This window comes from Mus caroli, unplaced genomic scaffold (assembly GCF_978045245.1).
Source record: "Mus caroli unplaced genomic scaffold, Mus_caroli_1 scaffold_8, whole genome shotgun sequence".
Classification (NCBI taxonomy): domain Eukaryota; kingdom Metazoa; phylum Chordata; class Mammalia; order Rodentia; family Muridae; genus Mus; species Mus caroli.
In genome coordinates, this window is record NW_028227263.1 from 115,892,465 (window position 1) to 115,917,799 (window position 25,335).

Sequence of the window (25,335 nt, forward strand, 5' to 3'; positions counted from 1 at the left end):
GTCAATGCCAGCCACGCCTCCTCCCAAGGGCCGGGGGCGGTGCCAGGTGCTGGCCGCAGAGCCAGGTGCGGGCCCTCCGCGCCTGCGCCGTGTCTGCCCCGCCCCGCCAGGTGCGCCCCACCCCCCAGCCTGGGTGCCACCTTCTCTTGTGTCCCTGCGTCCGCCATTCGCCGTAGCACTCCTCGAACGGGTGGAGGCTCTCAACAGTCTGGGGAAGAGTCGCAGTGTTGCCGCGCGCGTCCAGGGACCGTGTTGGGCGGCAACTAAGGCGTCGCACGCGCCAAAAGCCAGGAAAAGGGGCTTCCGGGGACCCGGGCGCCTCGAAGTCCTACTCCGGGGCGAAGCCGCACCTGAGCCCGCGGACCTGCAGTGCGCGTGCGCGGCCGTGGGCTTTGCGGCACCTGCTCGCGAGACCCCACCCCCACCCCCCAACGGCCGGCGGCTCGAGGCCTGGCGCGCGGCGAGGCGCGGCGCGGGCAGCAGCAGGTCATGGCGCAGCTGTGCGAGCTGCGGCGGGGCCGGGCGCTCCTCGCCTTGGTAGCTTCGCTGCTTCTCTCCGGGGCCCAGGCAGCCAGCAGAGAACTAGACGTCCACGGTGAGGGCCAGGCGGGGGATCCGGGAGTAGGGGATAGAGGAGGCCGCAGCGAAGGTGGGGTACTCGGTGCGCAGAGGGATCGCGGGCGCCTTGCGGGTGGGGAGGACGGGCGGTGGAGCCAGACCTGCAGGTGGCGGGCTAGGAAGGGTAGGAGCCCGGCGAGCGCGGGGGCGTACTGGTTAGCAAAGTGTCCCTTCCAGAAGGAAGGAGGAAGGGAGGGAGATGAGGTGTATTGACCCAGGAAGGCGTGGCGCTGGAAGTGGGTGAGGAGCTCAACGAAGCGGAAATTGCTTGGCCAAAGAAAGCCCGGGGTGGGGACGGGGACGCGGGGTGGGGGTGGGGGCGCATTCAAGCCTCAGAGGTGGAAATTTGTTCGGGAGACCTGTTGGCCGCTTTGGGTACAGGGAAAACGCACTTCGGACACCTGTTGATATCACATATGGCAACAGCCCTCCATGATGTCCCGAGGAAGAAGAGAAGCAGCGGTGGTGGAAGGGAGGAGCTTTGCCAAGGTGCCTGCCAATGCAGGAACGTCTGGTCTCCGAGTGTTGGATTGGCACCCAGCAGCTGGGGTTTGCGTCTTCAAGAGCTGTTACAACTTTTAACTGCTTCAGACCACCACCAGCCAGCTTTGAAAAGATCTCTTTTGAAAGAATTCTTTGATTGAGCAAACTTAATTGAGTCCCCGCTGAGGGTCGGTAAGGATGGTGGTCGTGGCTGACTCAAGACTAGACAGGTTCCTGCATTCGCAGAGCGTGGATTCCAGTGGGAGCGAGCACTTAACGTGCAGAGTTCTCGCCAAAGATTAAATGACGAAGCGGTGACAACAAGACAGCGGGATAAGAACAGTGATAGAAAATGGTGAAGGGTACTTAACTCAGGAAGTACTCTAAGGAGGGTGGCACCTATCCTAACAAGAAGAATGAGTAGGTGGCAGCCATACTAAGACCTTGGGACCAGTGTCCCAAGTAGTGGGAGGGTCTAGAGTAAAATTGTGATCAAGGAAAAGACCCCCCTCCCCCCCAGGGCTGGAACAGAAGTCAGGAAGGGGAGAAGTGGACACGGCCACGAGGCCCAAGTCCTTAGTGGGCAAGCTATTTGGTGAAAGATTAAGCAGGGAGTGTGGTAGCTTCTGAGGAATGGTCTATTCCTGTGTCTAAGACTAGGGCAACACAAGAATTACGGAGAATGCCACAGGCCGGTGGGAGAGGCTCAGCTCTGGAGAGCCAGAGGCAGACGTGCAGAGGTTGACCATTGCTGTAGTAGAGCCAGACTCCAGGTTGCCTTGTGTCTATAGTTACCTGGCGTGTGACTGTGGTTATGACTTTTCTAAGCTCTTGCCTTGTCTGAGTCTAGAACGGGCCTGATGTGGTGGTGACATCATAGGCCTTTGGAAGGTCACACAAAGTGATTGGTTAGGCCGTGTCCTTCTGAACAGACTAGACCTACTGACCTTTTTGAAGTATGCCGGCCTTCGGGCCGGTGAACTGCTGCTGCCCTCACGTATATCAAAGGGCTGTTTGTTTGAAAGCTTCACCAGCTTTGTCAGAGGCACCAGTTTTGATAGGTTTTGGGTTTGTTTTTTTTCAGCGTAGATGGGTGTTTGGTTTTTCTCAGCAAACAAAGGCATGTCTCTGGCACGTTCAAGCTGTATAGTGCTACCAAAGGAAGTGGAGGAACTTGGACAGGAGTGATTATAAAAGGCTGCTCATAGAATCTTATCTTCACCAGTAGCTGAGGGGCAGTGGGAAGGTGGCAGGTATGGTCAGCAGATTGTTACAGTTGAGGTTCTGGAAGGAAAGACCTAGAAAATTAGATAAAGTGGACCCTGAACCTAGGTGAGGACACTGGGTTCCTGAAGAAATCTAAATGTTCATGTAAGACTGAGGTGATGTGGAAGACAAGGTCATTGTAGGGCAGACAGAACAAGGCTCCTTTGTCTGAATGGAAATCCCCACAAGTAAATGCAGCCTAGGTGGTGAACCCTAGGTAAGGACTGTGGAGAGGAGCAGATGACAGATGGTAGGCAGTGAACCTTCTGCTCTTTTTTTTTTTTTTTTTTTTTTGGTTTTTCGAGACAGGGTTTCTCTGTGTAGCCCTGGCTGTCCTGGAACTCACTCTGTAGACCAGGCTGGCCTCGAACTCAGAAATCCGCCTGCCTCTGCCTCCCGAGTGCTGGGATTAAAGGCATGCTCCACCATGCCCGGCCGAACCTTCTACTCTTTTTTTTTTTTTTTTTTAAAGATTTATTTATTTATTATATATAAGTACACTGTAGCTGTCTTCAGACACTCCAGAAGAGGGCGCCAGATCTCGTTACGGATGGTTGTGAGCCACCATGCGGTTGCTGGGATTTGAACTCTGGACCTTCGGAAGAGCAGTCGGGTGCTCTTATCCACTGAGCCATCTCACCAGACCGAACCTTCTACTCTTTTTTTTTTTTTTTTGTTTTTTTCGAGACAGGGTTTCTCTGTATAGCCCTGGCTGTCCTGGAACTCACTCTGTAGACCAGGCTGGCCTCGAACTCAGAAATCCGCCTGCCTCTGCCTCCCGAGTGCTGGGATTAAAGGCGTGCGCCACCACGCCCGGCCGAACCTTCTACTCTTGATGACATCTTTTTGCCTTGAGGTTTGGGGAAGTTGAAGGGAGAGGGGTCTAGAAGCAGGGATGTAATGGTGAGTTAGTTAAACCACTTTGGCTCCCTGTGGGTCACTCTCCCAGCTACCCGCCAGAGCCCCCTGAGATTCGAGAGTGAAAGAGACACACACACACATATAAACACACACAAATTTTGATGACTAGCTAGATGGATGCCCCCCCCCCCCCCCCCAGGGTTTTTCAGTGTAGCCCTGGCTGTCCTGGAACTCTAGACCAGGCTGACCTCGAACTCTGAAATCTGCCTGCCTCTGTCTCCCAAGTTCTGGGATTAAAGGCGTGTGCCACCACTGCCTAGCAAAATTTATACACACACACACACACACACACACACACACACATATATATATATTTTTTTTTAAAGATTTATTATATATAAGTACACTGTAGCTATGTTCAGGCACACCAGAAGAAAGCATCAGATCTCATCACAGATGGTTGTGAGTCACCATGTGATTTCTGGGATTTGAACTCAGGACCTCGGGAAGAGCAGTCAGTGCTCTTAACCGCTGAGCCATCTCTCTAGCCTGGGTGCATATTTCTAATCCTCCCTGAGGCTAACAAACACCCACCTCCGATATTCCTGAGTTAATATCTTTAAAAATCTATATTTCATCTTTGCTACCTCAGCTCCACCCTCTTGGGTCACTTTCCTGGATTCTTAGGTGCTAGCGGACCTTTTGGTAGCCAAAATAAGACAAAGTCTTAGAACCAATCCCAACACGGGTCTAGGTTCTTGTTAGAGAAAGGTATCTTGAAGGCTCATAGGGACTGGAGAGATGGCTCGGGGTTGTTGCAGAGGATCCAGGATCAGTTCCCACTAAGCACATTATGGCTCATAACCATTCATATCCTTGGTTCCGTGCCCTCTTCTTTTTCTCAGGGTCAGGTGTGTACATGGTTTTGATACATGCACACAGGCAAAATCCTGAGACATAAAATCTTAATTTTTTTTTTTTTACTAAATTTATTCTTTCTGGTTTTTGTGTTTTGTTTTTGAATCAGGGTTTCTCTGTGTAGCCCTGGCTGTCTTGGAACTCTGTAGATCAGGATGGCATCAGACCCAGATCTACCCACCCCTGCCTTCCAAGTGCTGGGATTAAAGGTGTGCACCTCCATCTTGGCTTAATTTTTTTTTTTTTAAGGTTCAGAAAGGAGATTGAAGAAATGAAAGGGTGTGAGAGTTGGGTGGAAGTAGAGACAGAGCAGGCTGTTGAGGGCTGTGCATGGGTGTGATTGCGGTTCTGTGATCTGACATTGCCAGGGTTGGTAGCTGAGGGCAGTGGGAAGGGTGTGCCGACATTGCCAGGGTTGGTAGCTGAGGGCAGTGGGAAGGGTGTGCCACTGGTTATATGTGGGAAGGCAGGTAACCAGGGGAACGCTGATCCATGGAGACTCACCCCAGAAGGCTGACGTAACCTACACTAATGTATGATTTCCAAAGTTGGGGATTTGTAATGTTAAGGTGTTTAATTTGGGGGCATTAACTGACAGTGTGAGCGTCTGATAGAACCTGAGCAGAATACAGGCCTGTTTTCACACACAGCACCCATGGGCCAAAGCCAAGAACCTTTGTGAAACAGGATACACTTCCCAAGTCTCTGATTACATATTCCCATCACACGCCTGCCTGTCTGCCTGCCTGCCTGCCTGTATGTCTTGGGTGATGGCCGGATCTCCAGCATTTTACTTCCTTAAATGGGAAAGCTGCTTCACCAAATGCTCAGCTCCCTGGTATTTAAAGGGCCCTGAATTTTCTTTGTTTTTTTCGTGTGTGTGTATTTTTGTTTGTTTTGTTTTGTTTTACAGCTAGGGATTTAACTTAAGGTCTCACACATGCGAGGTAAGCATTTTGTGTACTTTTTGTTGTTGTTTTCGAGACAGGGTTTCTCTATGTAGTCCTGGCTGTCCTGGAACTCACTCTGTAGACCAGACTGGCCTCGAAATCAGAAATCCGCCTGCCTCTGCCTCCCAAGTGCTGGGATTAAAGGTGTGCGCCACCACCGCCTGGCTTTTTGTGTACTTCTTAAATTTGTTATCTTGAAGCAGTGTCTTGTATATAGCCTAGACTGGCCTCACATACATAGCCAAGAGTGACCTTGAACTCCTGTTGTAGGTAGGCATCATGCCTACCTGACTACTTTTCTATTTTGAGGTGGATTCACAGTTGCCTGGGTTGGCCTTGAACTCCTTCTGTAGCTCAGGTAGGCTTTGCCCTTGGGATCTTCTACTTCAACCTCCTAAACAGCTGCCATTACAGGCTTGTGCCAACTACCTTAGCTGAAATAATGTAATTTTGATCATTATTACAAGGTAAGGTAACAATTTTCTCAAGTTGGAAATCCCTTTGAGTCATGAGTTGTTAGGTTCCTGCTGCAGTAACTGTTAGCTGTGCCTGGGGCATCAGAGTTAATGGTTCCTTAATCTGGCTTCCTTTGTAGTTCTTGGGAATTTCCATTGGAGCTGAGCCCAGCTACGCTCATTCCTGAGCCTCCACTGACTTTCAAGCATCTTGGGTTAATTACAGCTTCCCCAACACCTAAACCGCAAGGCATACTTTTCACCAATCTCCACTGAGCACGCCATTAGTTCTCGGCTCTTTTCCTTCCTTGCGTGGTTAGTGTGACCCTGGTGGTCAGCATAGCAGCTAGGCACTGAGGTGCATCTGAACTTGGTATCAGCTGGGCACATTGAAGAGGGAGTTGTCCCGCTTTTGGGCAATGCTGTTTGAAATGCTTATTAATTTAGCTAACATATACTTACAAGTACCTACTAAGTGCTAGGCATCAGTTTAGGTTTCCAAATAGAACCCTGAACAAATAGGCTAGGGAGCCAGCTGAGTCAGTAAAGACCTGTTGCACAAGCATGAGACCTCCCCAGCACACATGTCAGAAGCCAGGTGTTACAGGGGAGGCAGCCAGACTAGGTGAGTTGGTAAAAACTGTCGATTCAGTGAGAGCCCCTGTCTCAAAATATAAGGTGGAGGGGTTTGGCATGGTGGTCTGTGCTTTTAATTTCAACACTAGGAGGCAGAGGCATATGGATCTCTTAAACTCCAGGCCAGCCTGTCAGGGATAGATAGCCTGCAAAAAAAAAAAGAAAAATTGAACACACGTATGTGAGACCTGACTGCTACACACAAGCATGATGCACACAGTGAACTCACGCTTGTGCCACAGGGAGGAAAGGAGGTCTTAGAAATGGCTTCTTCTCTAGCAAGCTATCACAGTAGGGCAGGTTCATGTTATAGTGGTGAATCCGTAGTAACAGTGCGTATGAGCCGTTGTTTGTCTTCAGCCGATAGCTTAGGAAATGTAACTTTTACATCTAAATATTTTATACCTAAAAGGTCAGAATTTTATGACCCTTGTAATTTAGGTTGGATTTGTCATTATAAATGTTCTTTGCTCATAAATACCCATAAATATTGAGTTACTCCTAATAATGATACATTCCAGACACCAGTGCCTAGGGGCATTGGGTAGTTAGTAGGCTTTGTACTGGAAGTAAGCAATGAGATATGTCAGCTATCTAGCTAACCACAAACTAAGTGCTTTGTCAACCACTGTAAGGCAAAGAGCGGGGTATGCCTTTCTTTACATGTCTTTACTCGTAGCACTTAGGAGGCAGGGACAAGTGACCCTCAGAGCTGGCAGCCTGCTTGCTCTGCAAAGTGAGTTCCAGGCCAGCCAAGACTACACAGTGAGGAGAGGATACAATATAAAGTATATGGCAACTTTTGAACTTCAGAATTAAAATACTATTTTGGGAGACAAGAGGGTCACCTGGGCCCAAAAGTTTGAGACAAGCCCTGGGCAGCATGGTGAGACCCTTCTCAAAAACAAAACCAAAACCGCACAAGGCCAGGCGTGGTGGAGGCTATCCTCTATTCCATGGACTACCAGACTAGCTTGATAAAATGAGTCTCAAGAGCAGGAATGTTGTCTCTTGTTCGGAGTCAGGGTTTCTCTGAGTAGCCCTAACTGTCCTGGAACTCACTCTACAATCTAACTTCCAACTCAAGAGATCTACCTGTCCCTGCCTCCTGGGTGTTGGGAATCAAAGACATGCACCACCTCTGCCCAGATGTTTTTAAAACACAACCCTGACTGTCTTCTTGTCCAGTATCTGTGGTGATATAGGTCTGAAATCCCCTTTCCGGAAGCTAAGGCAGAAGGGTCAGGAATTTGAGGCCCTCCTCAGCTACATGAGACCCTGTGTCAAACCACCACAACAGAAAATGTTCTCTTGGGTTTTTTTGTTTTGTTTTGTTTTAAGGCAAAACACACCAGATGTCCAGGCACTAGCTGGAGTCCAGGTTTCTTCCTTCCCTAGTTCCCTCACTGTCTGCCTCCAAATGACTCCTCTGTATCCCTGTACCAAAGTGTCATGGTGTAGACAGGGCTCAAGCCCCTAGAGTCCTTGCTGTTGTCAAGGACAGTGGAGGCTCTTACAGTTCTGTCCTGTTAGCCTCGAGGCTGATTTCTTTATCTTTCCCTGTCTATCACCTACTTAAGTTTCAGTGAAACCTTTTTTTTTTTTTTCTCCAAATAGCAGTAGTCCTGGCTTGGCCTCAGAGTATTGGAATCACTGGGCTGCATCCCCTCCCAACTTACCCCCGGCTATTTTAAACATTTATAACTTATCTTCACAGCATCTAAGTTCTCAGTACTTAGCATATTGGGAGAACCTTGCTTTGCTTTGCTTTGCTTTGCAGCAGTGAATGGGCAGGGAATGGGAGCAGAGCATCTCGGGTCTCTGCAGAGAAGGCTGACTTTCTACTTTGCCAGGATAGCCTCAGTTTGATGGTGGTGCTGTGAGTGGCCGTGGCTCAGTTGTGTACAGTGCTTGCCCTGAATGCTTAAAGCCCTGGGTTTCATCCTTGACACTTGCAAACCAGCTGTGGTTGTTCTGGCCTGGGATTCCAGCACTCTGGGCAGTGGGGGTGGGGGACTAAGAAAGATTTGAAGGGTATCCTCTGCTACATAGCAGTGGAGTTTGAGGCTAGCCTGTATTACATGAGTCCTGGTTTCCAACCAAGGAATAAAATATTAACGATGTATTTATTCCAGAGCTGGAAGCTGAGTCTGAAGGAAGGTCCTAGACCAGTGCTTGTAAATAAACTTGCCAAGAAACACTTCCATACTTACTTGATCCAAACAGGTATAAATCAGACGGGCCTTTGTCTCCACTTGGGCCTAGCTATATTTATAATGTCCTTAGGAACACAAAAGGTCACAACAATTTCATAGTCAGGTCTTTGCTTTATTCTCAAAGCTCCTGAAAACTGTGGGCTTTATGTTTTGAGTTCACACTCTGCTGTGTTGCCCTTGCTGGCGTTGAGCTGGTAAGGTGCAGTGATTGTCTTCCTCAGCCTCTATCAATGCGCAGACGGCTCCTGTCTGGCTGATATTTGCTTGTTTTAGCCAGGCTTAAATCAGAGAAGGTGGGCTTGCTGTACCAAAGAATGTGAGGCTTTTCGTCCAGGCTTAGTGGTACAGGGCTGTAACCCTAACTACCAGGGATGCAGAGGCAGGGGAATCAAAGCATTAAGGCCTTGGCTGTAGAGGAACTTGAAGGCCAGCCTCCACAACTTCATGAGGCCCTCCCTCAAACACTACAAAGAGCTGCCGCGTGCCCCAGTGGTAAAGCCATTACCTCTGTTCAATATTGGAAATATTTTAAAAGTTTATTCCATTAGACTTAAACTTTTAAAATTTGTATATAGCTTATGGTGTGGGTGTTTTGCCTGCATGCGAGTCTGTTGCCCTGGAGGCAGGCAGTTGGTGTTCGAGCCCCTGGAACTGGAGTCACAGATGGTTGTGAGCCACCATGTGGGTACTAAGAATCAAACCTGGGTCCTGTGAAAGAGTAGCCAGTGGTGTAAACCATGGAGCTATCTTTGTAGCCCCTGTTAAGCTTTTCTATTACATTTTTATTTGTGGGTGTGGGTGTACATGTGCTCACATGTGAATTTATGACAGAGCAAAGCCTTAGGAGTCAATTTCCTCCTTCCAATAACTGGGTCCTGGGATTAGATTCCAGGTGTCAGGCTTGGTGGTAAGAGCCCTTACCCACTGAACCATCTCGACAGCCTCTGCTCATCCCCCAACCCCCTGCATGTGTGTTGTGTTACTGTTCCTATGAGTGAGGAAATAAACAGAAAGAGGCCAGAGTCACTGCGAGGAAACTAGCTACTCAGAGGATGCACAGCTTCATTCCTGGGTGCTCTGCAGTCTGTTAGGTACTTCTGCTAAGTGATTGCTACTGTACACTCCCTTTGGTTGTTTCCTTTGTACCTTACAAATTCGAAGAGCTTATTATAAACCGTATGAATTATTATTCATTTTCCTATCCATGTAAGTCTAAGGGCTTCTGCCTAATTGCAGATGTGTGGAGGGCAAACATACATCCCCACTTGGTGGGCCAAGTTTATCCTGAATGGGGGTAATCCACACTCCCCTCCATCTTGGCACAGTCTTTAAAAGCATCTCTAGCCAGGCGTGGTGGCTCACGCCTTTAATCCCAGCACTCGGGAGGCAGAGGCAGTCAGATTTCTGAGTTCGAGGCCAGCCTGTTCTACAGAGTGAGTTCCAGGACAGCCAGGGCTATACAGAGAAACCCTGTCTCGAAAAACCAAAAAAAAAAAAAAACCAAAAAAAAACAAAAAAAGCATCCCTGATCCCAGCGGTATCAAAAGGCAGAGGCAGGCGATCTCTGAGTGTTTTCTGTCAGTCAGATCCCCACAGCAAGTTCCAGGACTGCATTTGTAAAACTTTAACAAGACAAACCACTCTCCTCCATCCTCTGTCTTGGACAGTTTTTATTTTATCCTCCCCTGGTACATACATGTCTATTTTTAACAGCTTGAAGTATTCCCTTATCTGGATGTCTCTGGTTGTTTTGCTTGCCAGCACAAACAGATGTGTTGGTTAGACTTCAGCGCCTATAAATCTGAGCCTCTAGCCTTGTGTGGGTGTTACAACAGTTCCCAGCTCTGAGCAATTGCCTTTTCCTTGTCTCATCTCCCTTCTGCGTTCCTTCCCCATCCTCTTCCTTCTCCACACACTACTGTGGCTGGGTTGGAACTGGAGAGCCATCTGCCTGCCTTTGCTTCTGTGGGCTGGGTTAAAGCCGTGCACCACCGTGGCCAGTTTGGATCTGTTTTTTTCATTTGCTAGTGTGACAGCTTGTGGACCTCACACTGTCTGAAGATCTTTGTAGCTATAACCTGATTGCCTTTGGCCTTACCCTTAAGCGTTCTAAGCAGCTTGAATGAGAAGAGCACAGTTGCTTTGTACACTGCCTAGACTTTTTGGCAGAGGATAAACTGATGAGGAATGTGTGTTATGCAAATCTTCAAAAGTCTGGGTTATGGGTTCTTACTTCGCAGGTGGTATGTCATGGTGGTGAATGATGTTTTCTAAACACCTCAGAGAAGAGAGTGAAAGTTTTTAATTCATTATTGTGTTTTGACATGATGTCTGTGAGTGGGGGCAGGCACCAGCGTACCATCATGCACTCGGAAGAGTCCTCTCCTTCCGCTGTGGGGTGTAGGGATCAAACCCAGGTCTTCAGCCTTTCAGGGCAAATGCCTTTACCCGCTATACCACATTCACAGCCCCAGATTGCACTTTGTAACAATGCCTGCCTCCACCCCTAAGTTATGTATGTTCCACTACATCCCGCAGTTTAATTTTGAATAGTTGAACAGAATCCAGGGAACACTGTGTTGTGATTTGGGAATTATATGAAATTTGGTTTTACTACACATAAGCATTTGCTGTAGTGCAGCTGTCTCCTCACACGGTCTGTGACACCTTTTTATTGTCATGATAGCAACTGCCAGAGACCATGTGACCTACAAAGTCTTGGCAAAGGCAGTTTTAGTTTTCCATATGCCCAGATTTCATTACCAGTTTCACTCAGTAGTCTGTGGTTCTGCGGTGGGGTTCATGTGAGAGCCTCCAGGACTGACCCCTGAGAGTGCTGTGGGTAAAATGGTGGTAACCAGCTGCTCGCCCCACGTCGGGGAGGTGGCTGTGGGAGCTACCTGGCGCTGCTGCTGAGTTGCCCACACTGTTCTTGGCCACTTGGCTAATGCACATAGCAGAGTGAGTGATAGCTTATGTGGCAGCTTACTTACAGTAACAGAACTGCAGGGGAAATGTACCCAAGCAATAAAGTAGTGACCGTGGGAGTGATGGCCATGTTGGTGCTGCCATTAGAGGCTGTGGCCATACATTAGAGCTTGCAAAGGTTTCATGGAAACCAGTAAGGTGGAGCTACCTCTGTGTGAAATCCTATAGGAGTGAGGTGTTGTTTTTCTTTCATTTTTTTTTTAGATACAGTCTCACTATCAGCCTCAAGATTGCTGGGACTGGAGGTATGTGCCACCATGGCCACCTCATATCAAGTGCTGGACACTGTAGGAGACACGGTTAAGTCTTAGATGTGGTTTAGATTAGAAAAGGCCAACTGAGGAGGCCTGTGCAGTGTCATTGAAGTGTGGTGAGAATACAAGACGTTCTGTTATTTGGAGGAAGAAATGAAGCACTTTCAGTTTTCAATATTAAACTAGCTATGGTGGTGCACACCTTTAATCCCAGCAGTGGTGAGGCAGAAGCAGGCACATCTCTGAGCTCAAGGCCTGCCTGATCTGCACATGGGCTACTTGGTAAGACTCAGTCGCACACAAACAAACTGGAGTGTGCTATGTAAATACTGTTTTTACCTTTGTAACCAAATTATTTTGTTGTTCTGATCATTTGTTTTGAGAAAGGCTCTCAGTGTGTAGGCTATATTGGCCTGCTCTCTCCTAAGTGCTACGATTATAATCGTGGCAACTTAACAAACATTAAAGATCATATGTATAAGATTGCTTTTCATGACCTCACACTATCCTGCAAGTCAGGTTTCCACTGGACCATAACAAGACATGTTTTTGATCTTTGTGTGTACAGCTAGCAGATGGTGAGCTGCAATTTAAAGAGCCCTTCGGGTTCAGTAGTGAGTGGGATGTGATCATGCAGTCATTGACTGAGACAAGACTGCAAGTTTGTTTTGAAAAAAAATTTTTTTAATATTTATTTTTATTTATACGAGTACACTGTAGCTGTCTTCAGACACACCAGAAGAGTGAATTGGATCCCATTACAGATGGTTGTGAGCCACCATGTGGTTGCTAAGAATTGAACTCAGGACCTCTGGAAGAGCAGTCAGTGCTCTTAACTGCTGAGCCATCTCTCTAGCCCAATTTCTTTTGTTTTGAGCCAAAGTTTGACTGTGTAGCAACTATCAAATAGGGGTCAAGCAGAACCCTAAGAAATTGTGTTTTAAAAGTAAATTTGGGAGTTGGGGTGTAGCTGAGTAGTAGGGCTTTTGCCCTACACTGAACCCTGAGTTTCATTACCTGCATGCGTCATCTTGCAAGAGTAAAGCAGATGGGTATAAAACATACGAAAGAAGCTGGGTATGTGAGGTGCACACTTGTAATCTCAGCACTTGGGAGGCCGAGACCTAAGGTCAAAGCCCGTTTGGGCTGCAATGTAAGACCCTGCCTCAGAAAAGAAAAAACTGGGAGGCAGGAGGATCATTCCTTCAAAGCTATCCATAGCTGCATAGCAAGTTCAAGACCAACTGTGACTGCATAAAACCCTGTTTTATCAAAAAAGAAAACATCAGGATCCACGTGGTTGTGAATTCAGTGGAGAGAGCAGATGGAAGATGAGCAAGGTAGAGAGGCACATGGAGGCCTGGCTCACCCTTCAGAACCCGGGATAGGGCTAAGAAGTGAGACACTGTATTTCCTCTGCCTTTCAGCAGTTTGAAATATCCCTAAACTGCTTTTGTTATAAGTACTCACAGCTGTGAAAAATAATCTGGTCTGTCTTCTTAATCAGATTGGTAATGCTTAGGAGCCTGAGCTTTCTGTGAAGACCTTGTTAAGGTGACAGCTCTTAGGAGGCTGAGAGATCAGTACTAGCCTAGTCCACAGAGAGAGAGAGACCCTGTCTGTCAGGGTCCAGCCTTGACACAGGCTTGGAGTTCTCAACTGGAAGCAGGGATATCTATCTGGAAGGTGCATAATAAACACAGGCAGACAACTTTTTGGGTACAAACTGAGGCAATTTTTTAAGCTTCTCTCTCTCTGTCTTGTAGCTGAAGCTGTACTTTTGCTCTCTCTGGGCCAGGGGCTGTGCTCTCTGGTTCATTCGTTCCCTTTCCCACGCTCACATACTCACTCACACTCGTCATAGTCCCTTCACTCACTCACTCACCCTCCACACACTTTATACTTACCCCATGCACACCTCACTCTCTTGCCTTTAACTTGCCCCAGTCTTTTATTTTTACTCCAAAAGCAGGTAAAAAAACTTTTGACTTATACTTCAGAGCTCTGAAGTCAGCTACGTGCATTTTCCTGTGAAACTCTTATGATAAAGACGTGTGCAAAACTGCCAGGCAGCAGCCAGAGGAATCAGGTTAACCCTTCCCTCAGCAGTTCTGCTAGCTCTCTAGCTTCTGTATATTGCACAGGATGGCTCTCTCTCCTAAGAGTCCCAGTGTTTTGACTTCATTTTACTGATAGATAATTTTATGCATTCTATACTTGTTTATCCAGGAACCACTCTCAAATGTTGTGTAAAATTTACTTCATAACTTCAATAACTTTTTCCTTTCTCAGGGTCCCAATGTTGGCTCTGTTTCATTTTCTAATATTTCTGAGCATAATTTCTTTAAACTTTCTTTGCAAGTCAAATGTTAATTTGAAACTACCATTGTGTAGTTATTACATTGTTTCCAGGATGAGAGCGCACAGCATGCACCTGGGCATTAGGACTGTGCAGCACCCCTATGCCTCAAGTTTTTTAAAAGATTTATTTATTTTATGCATACGAGTACACCACCATTGCTCTCTTCAGACACACCAGTAGAGAACATCAAACCCCATTACGGATGGTTGTGAGCCACCATGTGGTTGCTGGGGATTGAACTCAGGACTTCTGGAAGAGCAGTCATTGCTCTTAACCGCTGAGCCATCTTTCCAGCCCCCTATTCCTCAATTTTTAATTGTTTAAGAATCATTATATCAGGGCTGGTGAGATGGCTCCGCGGTTAAGAGCACTGACTGCTCTTCCGAAGGTCCTGAGTTCAAGTCCCAGCAACCACATGGTGGCTCACAACCATCCGTAATGAGATCTGATGCCCTCTTCTAGAGTGTCTGAAGACAGCTACAGTGCACTCACATATAATAAATAAATAAATAAATAAATAAATAAATAGAATCTTTAAAAAAAATCATTATATTAAGGAACATCTAGTTTCACAGAGTTCACCAGAGCAGAAGGAGAAGGGAATAGGAAAGTCAGATATATTATTCTATTAATAATTATGTACACAAAGGCCAACTTAAAAATAGTCACGTACAAATAAAATCTATATAGCTGTTGACCAGGGCTAAGGTTAGGAGAAATGGGAACAACTGTTCTTTACAAAGAGCTGCCTCGGGCTACTTAGATGTCCCCATCCTGGTCTATGCCCCTACTGCGGACAGTCCCTTATTTCTGATGGTGGGTCACCTGGAGAGATGTGTCTGCCGCCCTTTTTCACGAGGTGCTGCTTTGGGCTTCTGAGATGACTCCATCCTGGCCTGCCTCGGGCAGTCCCTGTTATGGTATGCTGTCTTCAGCACCTGGAGAGAGGGAAGGGGGAGGGAGAGAGTCAACAAGTCTTTCCATTTGTCAAAGCAGGGTGAAGTCATTGAACCATTGGCAGATTGTCTTGGTTAGAACTAGTGACCCGAGAACCAGAGAAACCTGTTTCTTCTTGACAACATTCCCAGACATTGGTCTGCAGTTTTATAGCAATGCCTGCCAAATTAGGGTGTGTTCCCTTCAGTTTTCATGGGGAGAGAGGTAGGAGACATAAAAGCAAGACAGACAGTCTTGCTCTGTTCCTCTGGCTACCCTGTAACTGGGTTTGAGTAGACTGGGCTAGGTTCCAGTTTGAGGTGATCTAATCCTCTTGTACCTGCCTCCCAATTCTGGGGTTGCATAGAATGTGTGACCACCTGTCTGCCCAGCCTCCCTGTTTTCTTGCCTGTTTTAGAAGCAGTAGAAATGATTTTGTACTTTAGGTCGGACGTGTCTGTAATCCCAACATTTGAGACCCTGTCCTCCCGAATTGTGTCATGGCCTGTGTACATGTGCAGTAGGACCTGCGGCTGCCGTGTAGCTCATGGATAAAGAGTCCAGCTTCCAAGCAGCTCTGGTTTGTGTTTTGCCACTGCCTGTAGGTGTTAGTTCAGCATTCCCCCTTGGCTGCTCAGAAGAGCCCTTGTCCCAGAACCTGGACTCTGAGCAGATCAGTGCAAGTGTAGGTCTCTTCAAGCTCCAGTGCCCTTGTGTGGAAGTAAAGGGTGTTACTTTGTGATTTTGTTTCATTGTGAAGGTGGTAGCGGTGGTAGTGGTTATATTTAACATGTATTTGTGTGCATGTGTGCTCTCAAGCTTGTCTTAGCACTTGAGGTCACAGGAAGGAGGGAGGACAAGTTTAGGAATGGAGTTGTCTTCCACCGTGTAGGTACCAGAGACCACACTCGAGGTGTTTGGCTTGCAGCTGAACCATTCACTCAGTGTTCTGGTTTGTTTGTTTTTGTTAAAGTGTGTGTGTGTGTGTTTTAAAGACAACTCTAGCCAGACTAACCTGGAATTCACTGTGTTGCTCAGTGAGATTAGTCTTAAAATTCTGACCTTCCTGCTTTGCTTCTCCCTCCCAGGAGTGCGATTATGGCTCTGCACCACCACATTGTCCTAACACTACACAGACAACAGTGGCAAAGTAGCTGTTGGCGACTACAGGACTCAGCTCAGCAAGGCTTCTGTGGCACTGGGTTCCTTCCTGTTTTCAGTAGAGATTCTGACTAGATCCTGTGGGATCTCTTCATCTTTTTTTTTTTTTTTAACATTTTATATTTTTTATTTATTTATTTATTTATTATATGTAAGTACACTGTAGCTGTCTTCAGTCACTCCAGAAGAGGGAGTCAGATCTTGTTACGGATGGTTGTGAGCCACCATGTGGTTGCTGGGATTTGAACTCCTGACCTTCCGAAGAGCAGTCGGGTGCTCTTACCCACTGAGCCATCTCACCAGCCCGGATCTCTTCATCTTGTCTTGTTGGGAGCAGTGTTGCCTCGTCTGTCTGGCTGTGTGTAGGTTGAACCAAATAAAAACCAAAGGATTCTGTTTTGTGTGTGTTTGCTCTGGACATTGTTGATCCACCAGTGGTCTGTAATCTTTGGCACATTGTCAGAGTTCCTGTTGCAGGTGTATGTCAGCTGGTTCTTTTTTCTTTTTTACTGAGATGCCTTGGGCCTTACACTTACAGGCAATTTCATTACTGATGAGTTAGGTGTCACCAGCTCTTTTTGGTTTTTGTTTTGTTTTGTTTTTTTAAGATAGGCTCTTATTAAATTCCTCAGGCTGGCCTTGAACTCACTGTAACTTAGGTTAGCCTTGAACTTTCCATCCCTCTGGTCCATCCTCCAAGTAACAGGATTACAGGTCTGCTATGAGCCTGGCTGGGGAGGTGGTTCAAGCCACAAGCATGAGGACTTGCAGTTGCATCCCTGGTACTCACATGAAAGCCAGGTGTGGCAGCAAGCATGTATAAATAAGCCAGTGCTAGAGGAGGGCTGAGAGTGATCCAGTATGCCACTGCATCCAGCCTTTGGGGTGGGGTGGGGTGGGGTGGAGTTGGGTGGTCCAGGTTTTGAACTGGGGTCATCAGGCTTATGCAGCAAGCACTTTTACCCACTGAGTCATCTCGTTGGTCCTGCAATTTTCCTTTTTTTGTTATTTACTTGAGATGTACTGGCATATATGGGAAAGTTTATGTTTCTCACAGTAGAAATGTGTTGTGAGTTTAGATGGTGTTTTGAGAATTTCTGGTTCCATGCCCGTAACAACAGAAGCACAAATCCTGCCCTTTGCAATTCCCAAGATTACCTCCAGTAGTAGAACAAACTAGACATGAGCAAGCTGGAGAGTAACAAGGGCTACCTGTGACCAAGCTCTGGGACAGTTGAGCTTGAGAGCTGACATTTGGGTGCTCATTCAGATTGGCCCGTCAGTCTGGGGTGGGGAGGACAGTGTGCCACTGCAGAGGAAGACACGGGCCCTCCAGAGTGACTCCTCTGGTTCAGGTGATTCCCTTGTCCACAACGGCCCCCTGACCAGCCTCTTTCACTGACTGCAAATGTGTCCAACTAGAATACCATGGTTGGTGTTTTTTCCTTTGATTGGAGTGGGGGTAAACCTTAGGACTCTCTGGAACCCAGGCCCATGAGCTGGGTTGCCCTTTAGAGTTAGGAAGCTGGTCTCTGAAGTTCTTGGATTTGAGTGTTGGTGTGTGTACCGATAGTCTTTGTGGGAGAGTGTGTAGGGCCTGGAATCCAGGGCCTGGCACACGCCTGGCAAGTGCTCTGCTGAGCCACTCCCTCACCTGTGCGCTCTGGTAAGCGTCGTCGAGGGCAGAAGCCACCTGCAGCTGTGTCAGGTGCTTTGGACGCTGTTACCAGGTGATGTTCCTTTCCGTACAAGGAAGACAGCATCAGGGCTGTCTCTGGGAACAGGTCTAGAGGAACTGGCAGGCCAGAACACTTTGCTTCCTTTTTGGAATATCTTGAACAGCTTGAACTTCCTCCTACAGAGTATGTGCGTGTGTGTGTTTTGACCCTGGGATTGTCCCCATCAACCCACATGGGTTCTGTTTTGTTTCAGAGTCTTGTGGAGTTTCGAAGGTAGTGGGGAAATGCCGGGCTTCCATCCCCAGGTGGTGGTACAATATCACTGATGGGTCCTGCCAGCCATTTGTTTATGGAGGCTGTGAAGGCAATGTCAATAACTACCAGAGCAAGGAGGAGTGTCTTGACAAGTGTGCTGGTGTCACTGGTAAGACTGCAGTGCGAGAAGTAGATACTTAGAGCTCATTGTTGGGATGTTTACTTCTTCAGTCAGAACCCGGGATGGGGTAAGAATCAAAAGTAGAAACAGACCCAGTGTGCTGGTTCCTGTGGCCACACTGGTTTCGCTACAGGCTCCCTACTTCTTACCAAAAAGAGTCAAGCCTATTACCTGGCCTCTGCACACTCTACAGGCCCTGGTTCCTCGGGCATCCTCTGAGACAAGTGACCTGAAAGGTTCTCAGAGCTATGTTAGGAGTCAACACTGGAGTTTGTGCCGTGAAATCCATCCATCTCCACTCTTGAAGGTAGCATTGACCGTTACAGTACAAATAAACCTGAAGGCCCAGTAGAGCCTTGAGTCCTGATCCCTCTCTGCTGTTCCCAAGGCCAAGGCTGAGTTACCCACAAAGGTTTTGTGCCACCCTTCCTGGTTTGCAGATTTGCCTGTTGACTTAAAGCTGTGACTGGTTCTGTGTTGAGCCCCAGTCCCCCATAGGTAGTGGTGTTTATGGTTTTCTATCCTCCCTTTCTGGATTTGAGCTCTGCATTCAGAGATGAGAAGGCATCGTGAGACTGTGAAGGCAGGTCAGCAATGGCCTCAGGCAGTGACTGGTCTCCTGCAATGGGGTGAAGCGCCTAAGTTTGCTTGTCTGAGGAATTGGGAGAGGCTGGGGGTGGGAAGGGGACGGACAGACAGACAGAAGGGATTGTGACTTGGTGCATCAGTCCATGTTTCTTTCTTTTTTCTTTACTGCATAGTCTGAGTTACCGTCTTTGTCTTCCTGCCTCTGCCTCTTTTGGGCCACTGGTCCCAAACTCTGAAGTGCAGTTTTAAAGGTGCCTAGCTAGGGTATGATTTCAGACAGTGCAGGCCAGTCCTTCGCCTTCTGGGTGGCAACTGGCATGTCAGGAATCTGAGTAGAGAGAATGTTGCTTCCGTGTGCTTTCCTCTCCTTGGTGGAGGGGACAGCTTGGAAATGTTGTTTGCTCCCCTAAAGTGTTAAGGACATGAGCAGGAATTGGTTGGCGTAATGCACTCAATATCTCCCTGGACGTGGGTCAGAACCAGATCCCAGCTGCAAGAGCTTGGAAGGTTTCGGTGGGCATTTGCTTGTCTGTCGCCTCCTGGCACTCTCATGTAACTCAGGCTGAAACCTGCCCATGCCACTGACCCCTGGAGTCCTGCCAGCCGGTTTTCTAGGCAAGCAAGTTCTGAAGGAGGCCAAATAAGAATGAAGGTGTGTGTTGTGCCAGTTGATTAATTTATAATGGAAACTGGAATCTCCCAGGGGGGCCAGACTGTCTAAAAGTATGCAAGCCTTCTAGTGAGTTGCCAGAAAGTGGCTTGACTAGGGCAGAGGAAGACGGAGGGGACCGGGATGAGGTGACTGCTGAGTGATATCAGGCCAGCCCCAGGCCTCTACACCCACTACCGTAATTTGTGCTGGAGACAAAATCGGATGTCAGGCACTGTCTTACTCAATTGTAGTTCCAGCTGCAAAACTGAGAAGTAGAGGCAGGTTGACTCCAGGAATTGAGACCAACCTAGACAATGTAGGAAGATGTGTCCCAAAAAAAAACCCATCAACAACCCAAAATAAAACAACAACAACAACAACAAACCTGGCCATTTTGTCAGATAATGGTGGGCACGCCTTAAATCCCAGCACTCGGGAGGAGAGGGAGGTAGATCTCTGTGGGTTAGAGGCCAGCCTAATGGTCTCCAGAGCGAGTTTCAGGACAGCCAGGACTACACAGAGACGCCCTGTCTCTTAAAACAAAAACTAAAACAAAAACCTAACAAGCAAACAACAACAAAATCTGACCATTTTGAAGTCTCTTTATTTGTTGCTCTACTCCGCCCCTGTTGCGAGACAAGGTGTGTGTGACCCAGGCTGGATGCTTTGACCGCCTTGCCTCAGCCTTTGAAGCAGTTGACTGTAGGAGTGTCCTCATGCCTACCGTGTCATCTCAGCCATTGTAACTGCAGTTCTGTGATATTAAATACATATGGACTGTTTTATGCCTTTAAAAATTGTAGGTAAATAAATACAGACTGGCTGGGATGCCATCTTCAGAATATAATCCTCCCACAGAAGGATTTCTACAAGTCTGAGAGACTATTTGGGCTATATAGTTCCAGGCTAGCCTGAGTAATGGGGTGGAAAGAATTCTGTCTCAAAAAGTCAAAATAAGGATCTGGAGAGACCACCTAGCAGTTAAGAGTGCTTACTGCTCTTACAGAGGACCAGGGTTCAGTTCCTAGCAACCTATCAGGCAGCTCACAGCTACCCAGCTCCTAAATCCCTTTTTGGGCTTCTTCCGGTCTCTGTAGGCAGTCTCTGTATACATAAACTCATGCTTATACAGGCGAACACACACAAGTGTTTTAAATAAATAACTCCCCTCCCCCAAATGTAGAGGTGATGTCCTTGAGAAAGACACAACCACCCATGGGTATGTCTAAGCATCTCCATTCACCTCTCTCTGCTTAAGATCTGTGTTCAAATGAGGATAGTGGGGGGGGGGGGGAACGAGGGGGAGGTAAAAGCCAAGTAACAACACCTGTATTAACTCCAGGGCCCAACATGGTAGGAGGAGGGAATGGACTCTTGAAACCTATCCCCTCATCTCCACGTGTACTCTGTGACATACCCATGCACAGATACACACAAAATCATTTTCAGATATAGTTAAAAATGTCATAATGTGCTGGGCAGTGCTGGCACATGCCTTTAATCCCAGCACTCGGGAGGCAGAGGCAGGTGGATTTCTGAGTTCGAGGCCAGCCTGGTCTACAAAGTGAGTTCTAGGACAGCCAGAGCTACACAGAGAAACCCTGTCTCGAAAAACAAAACCAAGTCATAACTCCACCTCTACTTTAAACAGGAGACATGGCCCTGGAAGCCCTGACAGTGCAAAGTCATTTTGCTTCTTGCCCTGAGTCCCCAGGCAATCCCAGTCCCTCCTTTCTAAGTAAAAAGCTTGCCACGCCCACCCACATGCACCCCAGGACTGAACTTCTTTTCCACCAGGGTTGGTTGTGACATGTGTGGCCCACTTGATGATAGTTTGCTTTTCTGTTCTTTGTCCCTCACAGAGAACACCACTGATGACATGACCAGGAACAGGAATGGAGCGGACTCTTCTGTCCTGAGTGGTAGGTTCCTAAGGACTGAGAAGGGAATTGTCAGGTGCCTCCCTCTGCCTCCAGTGCACAGCAACCACAGGGCTGGCTTGTGCTTGCAGAGCCACCCTGCCTTCCCTCTATGCTGCTGTCTGCCTTCCTGTGCCCTCTCCTCCCCCCTGGGGTTCTGTCCCCCTCCCTCTCTAGAAGTCCTTTGTCCTCTGCCAACTGCTGCTGTCCTTCATCTGTAGCTTTGTGTTAGTTTGCTTTGTAGAGCTGTCAGTAGCTGCCCTGTTCCTCTTTTATGCTTAAGGGACTCTGCTGCAGGAGCCTGGGTGAGTGGTCCCTTGTACCAGCTAGTAGTGATTGTACCCTTGGGGCCCAGCAGAGCCAGCAATACCTGCCCTTCCACAGGGTTAGGGGGAGGAGACTATACCTCCAATGGGGACAACCCCCCCCCCCCAGGTAGTCCATGCACCACAGTCTGGCCCTGCCCTGACTCTCTGACACCAGAGCCCGTGGGAGAATGGGTGAGGGGCAATGCTAGGCACTGCCTGGTTGGTTGGTTTTGGCCCTTGATAACCTGTTCAGGACCCTGCATGGCAACTCTTATTTTTAGCATATTTCTGAATGAAATTGCCCCAGTAGAATAAGTTTCTGGGTACTTCAGAAAGTAAACACAGCAATCTTCTTGATCACCTCAAGACACATGGTTGTGATTAGTTTCCATAGTAACCCCTGAGGTAGCAAGAGTACCACCCACCTCCAGTGGGTGTTGAGTGTGTCCTGTGCTCCAGAGGACATGAGGACCAAGGGTATGTCCACCCCCTTAAAGGCAGCCCTGCTTGGACGATTAGCCTGTGTCCCTCCTAACCAGATCTTTGTGTTGCAGTTCCCAGAAAGCAGAATTCTGAGGACCTCTCTGATGAGAGCTTCAACTATGAAGGTATAACTTCATCAACTGTGCCCTTATGCAGTTGGGAAGTGGGTTTACCAGGAAGAGCTTGTTACAAAGTCCTTCAGACCTTGCCAAGTAGCTACACCTCAGCTACCACCTTAGAGCCTCAGTGGGTAGCTCAGGCTGTCGGGAATCCAGATGTGCCAGCAAAGTGAAGTCAAAAGGATATGTGTTGCTTGCCGGGCGTGGTGGCGCATGCCTTTAATCCCAGCAGGGATTAAAGAGGGAGGCAGAGGCAGGCAAATTTATGAGTTCGAGGCCAGCCTGTTCTACAAAGTGAGTTCCAGGACAGCCAGGGCTACACAGAGAAACCCTGTCTCGAAAAACCAAAAAAAAAAAAAAAAAAGGGTATGTATGTGCTTCCAGAATTTGCCTGCCACCCTGATTCTCACCTGCTCTGGCTGTGGGTAGGAGCTATGCCCTGTACATAATTCCCATGTGTATGTAAGGTGAGGGTCCCAGGGCAGATCAGAGGAAAAAGTGCCTGGCATTGCATGAGCAACATGGTTGTGCTTGTCAACAAGGGCCTGAAATGAAGCCAGCCCCTCCCCCACCACGAGTGGTATGCAGCTGAAATCCCAGCATTTGGGCAGAGGAGATGTTGAGACAGGAGGATTGCCACGAGTTAAAGACTACTCTGAAACACACATATCAAGACACATGCACACACAAGAAGAGGGGCATGTGCTTCTCCTCGGCCCTACTGATTTGTCCCCCTGAGGCTCCCTTGTTCTCCCTTCCAGAATACTGTGTCCCGAAGGCTGTCACTGGGCCATGCCGCGCAGCCTTCCCTCGCTGGTACTATGACGCTGAAAAGAATTCCTGTATCAGCTTCATCTACGGCGGGTGCAGAGGCAACAAGAACAGTTACCTCTCCCAGGAAGCATGCATGCAGCGCTGCTCTGGCAAGTCGGCTGACCCCATCCCTGGACCAGGGGAGCCCTGGAGGCTCTTTTCCTCTCCCTCTCCTGAGATGAAGCCTTTGGAAATGTCCATTAGACTATTGAGTGACAAGGTCTCAGAGCCTCCAGAGCTGCTGGGGAGAGGAGAGCCCTAGAGTTCAGGAGGCAGAGGAGACCAACCTTGGTTCCAGCTCTGAGGATAGAGAGCATAGGGAATTGACCGTAGCATTTTGCATTCTCTGTAGGTAAGCAGATGTATCCTTTCCTGACCCCGGGCCTAAAAGGTAAGTGGCCTCTGCCTTCTCCGCCTGTCTTCTACCTCCCTCCCACTGGCCTTCATGGACTAACTAGGTTCTCCCCAGTGTATTTTCTGCCTTGTTTACAACATTGTTCCCCACTGGAATGTCCTGGTGGCAGAGGGCTGTGTCTATATGAAAATGGTTAGGCAGTTTGGAATGTGTGGACAGTTGCCCTATATTAAGCACTATACACAACTTGAAGCTGAGCTTGAATCAGGAATTTCCTAGGCAGACTGTGTTTGGGCTACAGGAAGTGTCTGGCAGACAAGCCTGTCCTGTGGAGTCCACCCACAAGCCTCTGACGGTAACTCCAGGCCTGGAGGGAATTTAACTCCCATGGAGTGTGAAAGATGGACAGGGGTGTCAAGAGGAAGACAGTAGGCAGCCTGGCCTGGTGAGGGCCCTGTGTCCTCACACTTTTGTTTCTGAGCCTCCTCGGAAGACAGGTGCTACCCTGTGCACCTGCCACACTGGTTTGGCCTCTTGATCTTTTCTCCCTGTGAAGGATCCTAGACCTGGCCTACAAGTCTGCCTTGTTCTAGAAGTAGAAGCTGGTTCTCAAGGCTGGGCTGGAAAGGTGCCCAGGTCTGGAGGACTGGCTGTGGGTGGAGCTGGGCAAGGGATTGCCCCAGAAGGCTAGTTAGGCCCTATAAGCCCATGGGGAGGGAGCCAGGTGGATGTCACAGGGAGTCACATGCCTGAAATAGGGCATCACCTGGTAGGAAGGCATTTTAACTGACGAGTGGGGCAGCTGCTGTTGCTCACCCACAGCTAGAAACCCTAGGGTCCCTCCTGGCTCTGCAGGGTACACCCTCACCTAGCAGACTGCACTGCTCAGGCCGACTCGGGACTCATCTTTTGCCATTCAGGATTTCAAGGTCAGAGTGGCTGCATGGGCCACTACAGGTCACATCTCAAAAAAAAAACAAAACAAAACACAGAATATGGCTGGTGAGATAGCTCAGCAGGCAGGGGCACGTACTGTCCAGATTCCATCCCTAGCACCTACATGGTGACTCAAAACCATTTTTAACTCTAGTTAAATGACTCTAATACCCTCTTTTGGCCTCTTCAGGCACTATGTGCTACACAGACATGCAGGCAGGTAAAATACACATACACATAGAATTTTTAAAATAAAGTTCAAAAGCCACTCTGTGTGTGTGGCATTGCACTGGCTACTCCGGCAGACAGTCTGTCAGATTCCCAGGTTGAAGAAGGTATCTGGTCCTTGTTCTGAGTCCACTTTGGCTACTGTGCACTCTGGGTCACCCTGCTGGCCCCCTGTGCCTGTGTTTTTCATGTCTTACCTGCTCCCTCTTATCCTTAGCGGTGATCCTGGTGGGGCTGTTCCTCATGGTTCTGATCCTCCTCCTGGGAACCTCTATGGTCTGCCTGATCCGTGTGGTTCGCAGAAAGCAGGAGCGTGCCCTGCGCACCGTTTGGAGCACTGCGGATGACAAGGAGCAGCTGGTGAAGAACACCTGTGTCTTGTAGAGGCCCCAGTGCTCAGAAAACGGGGGGGGGGGGGGGGGTGACAACTTGTGCTGTTTAAAAAGAGAGCAACTGCTTGTGTCTGATTTGGTCTTTGTTTCCCAGTGCTGTTGGGCTGCGTAGGGCCTCCTCTTGACCCTGCCCTCCCACAGCTCCCCTGCCCTTCCCCATTGCCTGCCTCCTCTAACATCACTAGGAAGGAGCCCCATTCTTGTAGAGGACACTGTTTGTTTGATTTATGTGGGGTTTTTTTTTTAAGTAGATAAAGGTTTTTTAAAAATCGGGATTCTGAAAGAATGTGTTTAATAAAGTAGGCCTTTTAAAATAAAACTTA

The 25,335-nt window shown here is 48.2% G+C and overlaps 1 protein-coding gene across 2 annotated transcripts; it reads left to right on the plus strand.

The window, feature by feature from the left end:
• Positions 1–111: 111 nt before the first annotated feature.
• On the plus strand, positions 112–25,335 carry Spint2 (serine peptidase inhibitor, Kunitz type 2). 2 transcript variants are annotated; one of them, XM_021168809.3, is made up of 7 exons: positions 112–595; positions 18,037–18,207; positions 21,322–21,381; positions 22,241–22,294; positions 23,050–23,211; positions 23,454–23,492; positions 24,838–25,335. In XM_021168809.3, exons 1-7 carry the CDS (start codon positions 490–492, stop codon positions 25,002–25,004), a joined length of 759 nt encoding a protein of 252 aa, XP_021024468.1. In that variant the 5' UTR covers positions 112–489; the 3' UTR covers positions 25,005–25,335. The 2 variants fall into 2 exon arrangements, with proteins under 2 accessions (XP_021024468.1, XP_021024469.1); XM_021168810.3 differs by lacking the exon at positions 18,037–18,207 and having other exon boundaries at positions 118–595.